Source organism: Alligator mississippiensis, chromosome 3 (genome assembly GCF_030867095.1).
Source record: "Alligator mississippiensis isolate rAllMis1 chromosome 3, rAllMis1, whole genome shotgun sequence".
Classification (NCBI taxonomy): Eukaryota; Metazoa; Chordata; order Crocodylia; family Alligatoridae; genus Alligator; species Alligator mississippiensis.
This window is the reverse complement of record NC_081826.1, coordinates 189,203,305-189,213,782: the sequence shown is the minus strand read 5'-3', so window position 1 is coordinate 189,213,782 and position 10,478 is coordinate 189,203,305. Positions and strand designations below refer to the sequence as shown.

The following is a 10,478-nucleotide window of genomic DNA, read 5'->3' as shown; positions in this document are numbered from 1 at the left end:
AGACATCATGTAGGTTCTGAGAAACTCAAGGTGTTTTCTGGGTTTTTTTAAACATACCCTGCAGACCAGGAACCTTTGGTCTTCACTGTCAATACAAATTCAATCCATCTTTTCCTACTCTGTATTGTAGGGGAGGTTTTTTTGTATTGTATGTAACACTAACATAGCTAAGGTAAAGGAAACAAAATATACAGCAAAAGATGAAAAGTCCATACCTTTTAGCTGCTTCAAAGAAGCCTCTCTCTGGCTACCACCTCTGTTCTTAGAAACCAACGAAAAAGAAAGGAATTGTATTTACAGAAATCACTGAAATTGTCCAGATAAGAATTTGGACAGGTGAATATATATTACCAATAAGCCTCTTTACATGACATTCCACAATAACTGTAATAAGATTAACATGTTTTCATCTGAGAATTTTTGCAAATACCTTCATTAAAAATTTAGGCTTGCTGAATTATTTTAAATGTTGCCATTCAGGTGTTATTATAGTGAAAAATGCACCTCAGAACATTTCAAACAAAACTAATGAGTGTAAATAGCAAGTTTAAAAAACAACAACAATGCTACGTAGGCTTTTCCAACTTTCTTCCATATGACACCAGAACATGGTATAAACACGAGCTCAGAACCTGGTCCTTGTATCAGTGTATGCACCATCATTCCCTATATAAAAGTAGACTGGAGATGACTGAAACCACTTTGTTTTGCCTCCCAAACAATAATGAAGATAATTCTACTAAAAAATTACCAAATGATCATTCATAAATACAAAATTATTATCTCTTTAGTTTCACCTCCCTAAAAGAAACATAATTTAGCATGTGGGCTGGTACAGTCTTGGAGTAATTAAAGTTTCAGGTAACAAATTACCATTTTCAGATGTTCTTCTCTGTCTAGACATGAAAATTCAGCTTCAGTGTTCAATTTTAAAAGTGTGTCACAGACCCTATCAATTAAAGCACCTGCAAATGCAGACACATGAAGCCTACTACTGAATAGTAGGCAAAGCACACATGGTGGTTGCTTTCTACCAAGCTAAAAGGGAAGCAACCTCCATACTGACCCAAGAATTAGACATAGATCTTATAAAATAAACCTGACATAAGGAAGACCCTATTTCTCCTGAAGAGTAAATCTTCTATGCAGTCTCTCTCTCTCAGTGAACCTCTTTCAGGAGGTTAAACAAGTCCTTCTCATTACCCAAAAAGAATAGGGTGATGACCTAGCTTTTTGGTTTCCAAACTCCTTTTCAGATGTTTATAAAGAGATCTCTTCACACAAGGACTGAGATCATGCTTTACTTGCTCATTTCAAGGGGGATACACAAAAGTCACATGAAGAAAGTATTTCTGGACAGAGCAGAAACTCTCTCAGGAAGAAGTTGTGGAACAAGTTTGAGCCTTGACTTAATAAAAACCCAAAACTACTGCTGCTAGACAGACTTAAGTTTCTTCATGTGGTTGTATGAATGACCAGCAGAAAGGCAGCTTTCACAACAAGCAGTTTCTGAGCTCTTCCCACAGGTTCATAAGAAACACATGCATGAGTCCTCAGCCTCAGGCTGAGGTTCCCAGGGACTAATGGAAAATGGAATTCAAGAGTTTAGCATATCTGCTCTAAAATATCTCCCTTCACCAAATGAGAGCTCCTAGGGAAATAAACCCACCTCTTCCATGTTTGTTGAAAGTTTCTACCAAATCTGATCTCAACAGAAATCCCTTCCTCCAAAATGGCATGTTTATTATAGTTCAATTTCTTGAACTCAGTTTGTAGAAAGGGCCCTTCCTCTGCCCTCCCTTCCCACTGTCAGCCCTGCAAATAAGCCCAAGATATTAAAAGGAACATACCCAAGGGACATGGCATGCTGAAGCTGATAAAGGATATACAGTATATAACCAGATCCATCTCCAACTCAGGGGAACTCAGAAACAAGGCCACTTTGGAATGGCTGGATAGGATAGGAATCCTGAGACCACTGGGCCAGGAACTACATGATTACACAGATACCTCATAATCCCCGGGTTCTCCTTTTAGAATCTGGATTGAACAGAGACTCTACAGATCCATCCTCTATAGGCCATGCCATAGCAATCAGAGCTGGGACTGATGCCAATGCTGGATATATAGCAAGATCTTGATATGATGGAGGAAACACTTTATCAGAGTTGGTTGAGTAAAAAAGCATTTGCTCTGAAGATCGCTCCTGCTCAGACAGATAGGGAAAGGAGGTCTTGGATGCTGTAAAGAAGCAATTCAAGGTCACATAATTTGAGGGGGAAAAGGATAGTAAAAAGACAAGTAGATCTGGTATGAGATTCATAGCAACAGCATGGAGAAGGAAGTAGAGAAGAGGCACGCAGAGTATCACATGGGTATGCACGGAGAGTATTCAGAAGGCCAGTACAATTTGAGATACAGCTGGTAAGGGAGATAAAAAGCAATAAAAAGGATTCTACAAGTATGGGAAAAGAAAAAGAAAGACCAGAGAACACCATGAATTTGTAAACTGGCAATGAAATTCAAGAGACAGATTAAAATGGACTCACACAAAGTAATTTGCTACCCTTATGTAATCATACCCAGTAGCTAAACTTGTCAGAAAAACATCTTGTCCACCGGGTGATAGACATTTTAACACTTACAAGGACTGCTCAAGAGATCTCAAGGTACGGACACAAAGGGGTTCAAACACCAAAAGGCACAGAAAGCTTCCACTGATAAGTGATCATGCTTGCTCTACAGCCGAAGCATTTCTCCCTCCTGTTGCTGGAAGAAGTAGCTACAGGCTTGCTTGATGAGCTTTCCTGGAGGCACACGTGATCCCTTCAGAGGGAAAAATTACTGCAGGAAGAATAAGCTACTGAAAATTCTTGATTGAGACTGGATAGCTATGCGACATTAGAAGAAAAGGAGAATCCACTCTCTCCAATGAATGATGCCCTGGTCAAGGAGGAAAAAAAAACCAGCCCATGGATTAAATATTCCTGTTCTGCATGCAGAATTTTCCCAATGAACTGACATTTCTAAGCAAAAGTTGTTATTAGGTAGTTATATATTTGATGATTAATTCAAACATGCCTTAGCCTGTGTCAAAACCATAGCAACAGAAGATACATGTGTGTGTGTAGGGAGGTGGAAGGGTTATCCTGTACAGATAAATATATTTGTGTGTGTGTGTATAATGTTTCTATCTACTAAAGAAGCAAGAAAATTAGTGTAACAAACATGAACAAAAGATCTGACAGAAACACAGCTCTGAAAGGAATTAAAACAATTTCTTGCATGACATCAAAGGCAGAAAACAAAGTCAAAGTCTCTGTAGAACGAAAGTTTAGAAAAATGAAATTTGTAAACAGCGTATTTGTCACTAGTAATATTAAATCACATGAAATGAAAACCATACCTCAGAAGACAGTACCTTTAATTAACTGCTGTTGACAAAAATTCTACCTTTTAAAGTTTTCCTATACTAATGACCAAATTCCAAAAATGTGCAGGTAGGCATTTATCTTCCATAATGCAGACTTTTAAAATATTACCAAAACAAAGTTGTACAGCAACTTGATTTATTACATGCAGATTTTTCTGCATCGTTGCTAAACAGTACACTGGTCCAAAATTACTAAAATACTTAAAAAACTATACATTATGTAAACAAAACATAAATAAGACAGCATAGTTCTTTGTACATATAGTTTAGTACAGATTGTTAGGGATTCGGGAATATGTACATTTTTATACCATGGGTTGAATTTTTACAATGCATAAATATATTTTTACAAAAAAAAAAAAATCAAACCAAAATAAGATTTGACAAATAAAGAGATGCATACTGTCAGAAACTCGCTGCAAAAAGTCCAAACTGTTGGATGAAACATGTCAATGTAAATGTGCAAAAGGCTAGATTCCTCAAAACTAAAATCAAACTTTACATTTTGCAATGTATATTAACCGGTTGTTCATTTTTGACCATTTTATATTAAACAAACTTTTAAAAGCATAGCTTTAAATCAAATTAAACATAACTTCCTCACGTCTCCCACAAACAAAACAGATACAATCTAACAAAGTAATTTAAAGAAATCAACTAATGCACTGAATGTTATAAAACCGTGTAAGAAATGGTTAACAGTTTTAATGACTTCCAAAAGTCAAAAGAATGCCCCAATATTTGCAAGTGGCTCATTCACTCTAAAGTCAAGATGCAGCTTTGTCAGGTTTATCTAGACCAGATGATTGAAAAACAGGGAAGACAGTGGAAGAATTTCTATTTGTGGACACTACAACAGGGGACAGGGATGAAGAAAGAGAGGAAGCTTTTGATGCTGGAGTATTTATAGCATTTAAAATGGCTCCTTCTGGACTGACCAAGAGTTTCTTAATAGATGTATCTAAGTGAAATACTGAAGTGCTACTTGATAACTGAGGGTTACCAGCATGTACAGTAGAAACCAAGGAACTTGTAGATAAAGCATTAGCTGAAGGATTTATTACTGGAGACACACCTGATGCTGTTGTAGATGGTCCAGCACATGAATTAGTACTGGTATTTACTATCTGTGGTGTTGCATGTACAATAGGTAGAGTGCTCACAGTCCCAAGAGAATTCACAATTTTTGTAGAACTTTTTAGAGGGTGTTTTGATGTCTGCCAACTTACTGAATTACCTGATGCTAGTGTGACCCTCTGCGGTATGGGATTAACAATTGGTACACCTTGAACCCCTTGGCCATTGTTAATAACTACAGGAAGCCCATGTTTTGGATTGGCAGAGAGGAGAAGAACGTGGCTGCCAGCTCCAAGGCCTTGCGGTGGAACAATAAACCGAGTGCCATTAATCATTATCTGAGTTCCAGGTGCCAAAGGTGTACAGGTATTAAGAAATATTTTCTGTGCAATGCAAGATTCAATCAAATGACCTCCTGCCTGGGTAGTTACAGTTGGTGAAGCTGTAACAGTCTGAATGGCAGAAGCACCTGGAGTGCAAGTGTAAGCATGACTTGGTTTTACTAAACTAGGAGGCATCTGCTGGCAAGGCAGAGAAGCAAAGTTGGAAAAACTAATTATTTTACCTGTATTTGGTGAAGCAGAGGGCACCACAGTTTGAGTTTTATTAATATTTGAAGTAGTTGGCACTGCAACCGAAATTCCTGGAGACTGAAACTGAACCAGTGTGGATGGCTGCCCTTTTGGAAGAGGTACACATTGAGCAGCAGCTGGAACTGCTGCCAAGTGAGGAACTGTGGGTACTACTTTAGGGGAAGCTGATACATGTCCAGGCAGGGTAACTGCAACTGGAAACTGTAAAGTAGATGATAAATTTTGAGGAGATGCTGTTGGTTGTATAGCTGAAATTAGAACAGATGAAGCAAGATGCCCTGTTTTCACAGTTGAAATACCCATAGAATTTCCAACATTAGAAGTACACAGTCGATTAGCTAAAACTGGCTTTATTCTTGAAGCATCATCTCCACCAAGCAAGACAGACGGTTGTGCCCCAACCAAAGTTCCACTTGGCACCACTGAAACAGACTCTAAACATGTATTTGCTGTTGTTACCGTAAAAGCAGTTACTGTTTTGTTCGGCATTCCTGTGGATTCATTAACAGATGTAATACCGTGACTCCCTAAACTAGAACATACTGGCACCACACCACCACTGGCAGACAAAGGTAAAATAAAACCCTTGCTGGTGCTGTCCTCTGTTCCCTTAGGAGCTGCAGAATGCAATATGTTAATGGGGGGAATATACTGTGCACTGCCTTTGGTATTTACAATGGCTTGACCTATATTTAGTCCAATTTTCACATCTTTTACTTGAGACACAGTAGATGATGAATTTACTTTTATTGGTGCTGCCATTGTAGATGGAATAAAAACGAAATGAGGTTGCTCTGTGGTGTTAACGTATGTTTTGCCTAAGGGAGAAGGGTGGGTGGGTTTTATTGATTCTACAGCTAGACTAGTGCTTGATGGGCCATTGGGAATTGGAGTATTAATGAAAACTAATTTCTGGGAACTAATACCAGCCGATGTTGGAGCAGGTATTATATTGACACCTGGAGCTCCACAGGGAGAAATAATAGGTGGATTTGTGACCAACATAAGTTTCTGAATTGATGTACCACTGATAACCTCTCCATTTGTCACTGTGCTAGTCTTGGTTTGTGCCACAAGGTGTTTTATGTTTTTAATATCAACTTGTTGCTTTGTTGAAGGAATCTGCATAATACCTGTGTTACTTTGTCCAATATTTCCTGTAGAAACGTTAATTATATTAGCATTGCTATTTGGAGTGGATGATATCAAAGTGCTAGGTGGTGAAACAGGGGACAGGAAGCTAGGAGAAGACACTTGTTGAGCCTTCTCTATCACTTGACCCAAACTGCCACCATTAGGAGGCTGCCCTGACGCAATTTTGAGATTTTTTCCCATTATCTGGTTTAAACCAGTAGGGAAGGCTGGAATAGCAACAGAAGACACTGATGAGGAGGCAAAACCAGAAACAGAAGATTGACTAACCAATGGGAGACCAGATGTGGCTGTTGCTACAGAGGAAAAAGTAGATGTTGACAGTGTTGTGGATTTTGGCACCAAAAATGTCTGAAGCTGAGGTGTATATGTGAACACTGAATTAGGAGATAAACTATTAGGTGAAATCTGGTCTGGATTTGTTTGCACTTTAACAATTCCTGTGTTCCCTCCTCGTGTTGTGACCAGAATGGACTGTGATTCTCTTATACACACTGTTTTCAGTTCTTGTTTAGCTTCTCTGGAGTCACTGGACTGCTGTGGTGTGAGCTTATGGAGTGAACAAGAAGTATTTGTAGATCCACTTAGTGTTGTTGCTGATGCCAGAGTTTGACCTGCTATGGAAGCAACAGGTGAAGCTAAAGGTACAGGAAATGCTACAGCTGAAACTGCAGTCTTACTTTTGTCAGTCTCATTTTGGTTCATTTTAACTGTTGATGATAAGTTACTTGTTAAGGTTATGGAAGGCAAAAGTTGTGGCCGAGTCACTGGACTAGTCATCTGTGACAAATGTGTAATACTCTTGTTTAAAACTGTACTAGATAGTTGACTAGTGACATTTATACTTGGAGTTACAAGAACAGGTGTTAAAGAAACACTGACATTTTCTGTCTGTGGGAGAGAAGTACAGTGGAGCTCAGGAGTCTTTTGCTGCAGTGACTGAATTTCCTGTGTCATAGTTTTTCCCTCTTTGTGCTGAATAAGAAAATTTTTAGGTAAAATAAAAACTTGTTGCACAGTTTTTTCTCCTGTTTTAGGGTCTGTAACGGGTTGCATTTGAATTTTCACTGGGCTATTATGGAGATCTACTGGTACACAATGGCCACTTGGCATTTTGTATACCATCTGTAAAGGACTCTTTGAAGTTGTCTGGCAGGGTAATGCTGGCTTTTTTGGGGATGATTCCACAGATGGCATACCTGACTTTTCAGAAGTAGATATGCTCGTGTCTATAGAGTGTGGCAGTTGATTCGTTAAGGTCACTTTGTTCCCAATATTCTTGGCAAGCAGGGCCTGGATGGGTTTGGTCCCTTTCAGAAAGTTTGATATTGATGTTGCAGGATCCATCAAAGCAAATGATTCTGGAGGTGGCAGCTCACTTTGTTTCAGTTCATTCAAGCCACTATCAGTTGGCATATCATTTTCTGAACTCTGGACTGGAGCCTCATTTGAAATAAGCCTGGCTTTCTTTCTTGGTGAAAGCTCATCTGTGCTATCATCCAGATTGCTGTTTTGCTTGGACTGACGTTTCATGGCCTTGAACAGTGACTTACTTGTTTCTTTACAAGTCAATTCTTTTTTTTGTAACCTGCTTTTTCCTGCAGGCAGATCCATCTCTAACAGTTTCATTTCATCTGCAAAATTGTTTTTACAAAAAACAAACAAACAAATTACACACACAGAGAGAGAGAGAGAGAGAGAGAGAGAGAGAGAGAGAGAGAGATTATAAATTTGCAACTGATATTTTTATCTGACAGTTTACTAGGGCTTAGCTAAAGATGAAACAGTAGTTGTAATTATGTTGTAATATCAATCAGTAAGTTTCAGAGGTGATGACAGTATTAATCACCTCAGTTAAATAATTATTAAACTCTTTTAGGCAACAAATTTAAACTATCAGCAATTTTAACTGTAAGTCCTTCCAAAACAAATCTAAAATTTCATTACAAAAATCATTATGTGGAAAAGCTGTGAATGTTTATAAATGGATAAATTTAGAGTCTTTCTGTTCTTCTAAGTGACAGCATAATTTCTAGAATTGGATATAACACTTCAATTTCAAACAAATTCATTCATTACAACAAAAATTCCATTTAAAAAAAAAATACAAGACTAACAGACAACCCTTCCCCTCACCCAGCGTGTTTAAAAGGCAATAAGGCTGACTTGTGTCCCCCCTGCATGTATTAAAGGCACCCAGGGAGATCCTAAAGGTGCATTAGGAAAGCTATTTCATCTTCTGCTGTAGATCAGAATCAGTTGCCATCAAGGAAACAAAGACACTTGTGAACCCTCTCTTGGCTACCTCTTCTCTAAAGTATAGCATAGAATCTCGCCCCAAATAATCATACTACCATTATGATAATGTGCAGCAACAGTTCCAGCAAAAAAGCTCAAACAAGAAAATTAGTAGACCTTGTATTATATCTAGGGTCAGGTCCACACAGGCAGTTCTGGGGAGCTGCCACGGGTCAGTCAGCACCCTCACCTCTCCTTCACCTCTCACAACAGCCTGGAGCCCACGTGCCCTCTGGCTCCTCCCTGCTGCTGCCAACAGAGCACAGCCCCAGCCCCAACCTCGGCCTGCCCTGCACCTACTCTGGACTGCCCATCTACACTGAGCAGTGGCAGCAGCCGGGCAGAAGCTGCTGCTCACCGCAGGGAAAAGGAGACCCCTCCCCCTCACCACTGCTGGGTCCTTCTTGCTGCAGCTGCCTGGAGCCTGTGCCTGAGCTGCCCTGAGGCTTCTCTCCACCACTGTCATCACTGCCTCCAGGCTGCCCAGTGAGGCAGTGGTGGCAGTTCAGAGGAGCTGCAGGGCAGCCCAGGCCTGGGCTCTGGGTGGCTGCAGCAAAAAAGAGGCGGCAGCTGCTTTTGCACCATGCCGAGCAGCAGCTTCTGCCTGGCCACCACCACTGCTACTGCAGCTTAGCATAGGTGAGCGAGTCCAGAGCAGAAACGGGGCAGGCCAGGGTCGGGGCTGTGTATGCAAATTCTGGCTGGTCTGGAGCTGGTCCACTCTGCCAGGCCAAGTCGGGAGTAAGCCGGAGTCGAGGGTGTGTGCATGGGTCCCTGCCAGTACCACAGGATTGGGCCCAGCAGCGCTGGCAGCCAGAATGACCTGCAATTGCCTGGGCTGCCTAGAAAAGCAGTCCAGCTGCGGGGCTGCCCCAGCCACTGTGTAGCCAGGAGGCAGCAAGATGCATCATGGGCTAAACAGCACCTTGGCCAGGTGGGACCAAGGGACTGACCATGGGCCAGAAAAAGTTCCTCTGTGGGCCGGATCTGGCCTGCAGACCATATTTTGCCCACCCCTGATCTAGGTGGTTATCTCAGGTAACTGCTTACCAAGGTCTGAGTAATCATTTTTGAGGAAGTCCAGATGTTCTGTAGATTCTGAAGATGTACTTGTTACTGCACCAAAAGATTCTTTTCCTGTATCATTTTCACTTTCTTCATTACTCCATAATTCTCTGGTAAACTTATCATGGTCTGGATGTCTTTTAAAATCATCATAGTCCTTCTTCAATCGAGACCTTGAAAATTACATTGTGCAAAATGGAGAGTTATGAATCAACTGGATGATGAGCTGTGAGGAACCTATCTACCAGCTGGAGAGAGCAAGGAAGATGAAAAGACCCCATCAAACACTGTGGCCTACTGTAAAATGAAGGGACTATACAAACACCTCTAGCCCAGGAGGCTAACAATGGTGTGAAATGGCCCAATGATCTCAGGTGAATTTAGAATACCACAAAGGAATTAAAGCAATGTAAAAGGGTGGCTCTCAAACAATGGAAACTTAATCCTCAACATTTTTCAAAGATCAAAATGTACTATCAGTCTTTTAACTGGAAATATTATTAGGGTAATACAACTGAAAATAGAGACCTAAACTGTAAGAAGGGACCTATGCACAAGGAGAGGGTCTCCCTCCTAACATGCCCTTCATACCACTGGCGAGCATTATCCCCCTCTCCAAGACTTTTCTCAGACTATCAGAACCATGTTTTAAAACGGTTCTCTCATGTACCAGGGGATGCATCTAGTACAGGGCTGACCAACTGGTGGCCTACTGGTCTCTGCAGCTGCGTTTCCCACAGCTGCACAGAAGGGGAAGACTCTGGAGTGGGAAGCCATTTGCCATTTGTGTAGCTTGCACAGCTGGAGGCCTCACAATGTTGGCAAGGCACGGAAGAAGATGCCAGGGATCCACGTGCTGC

General features: G+C 40.8%; 1 protein-coding gene across 1 annotated transcript in view; it reads right to left on the bottom strand.

The window, feature by feature from the left end:
* Positions 1–3,552: 3,552 nt before the first annotated feature.
* KIAA2026 (KIAA2026 ortholog) overlaps positions 3,553–10,478 on the bottom strand; it is a 98,232-nt gene continuing 91,306 nt past the window's right edge. The window contains exons 7-8 of the mRNA XM_006268905.4: positions 9,604–9,791; positions 3,553–7,889 (exon numbers count right to left, since the gene is read on the bottom strand). Coding sequence (XP_006268967.3) covers positions 4,201–7,889; positions 9,604–9,791 — 3,877 coding nt within the window. The 3' untranslated portion in view covers positions 3,553–4,200. The remainder of the gene's footprint in view (positions 7,890–9,603; positions 9,792–10,478) is intronic.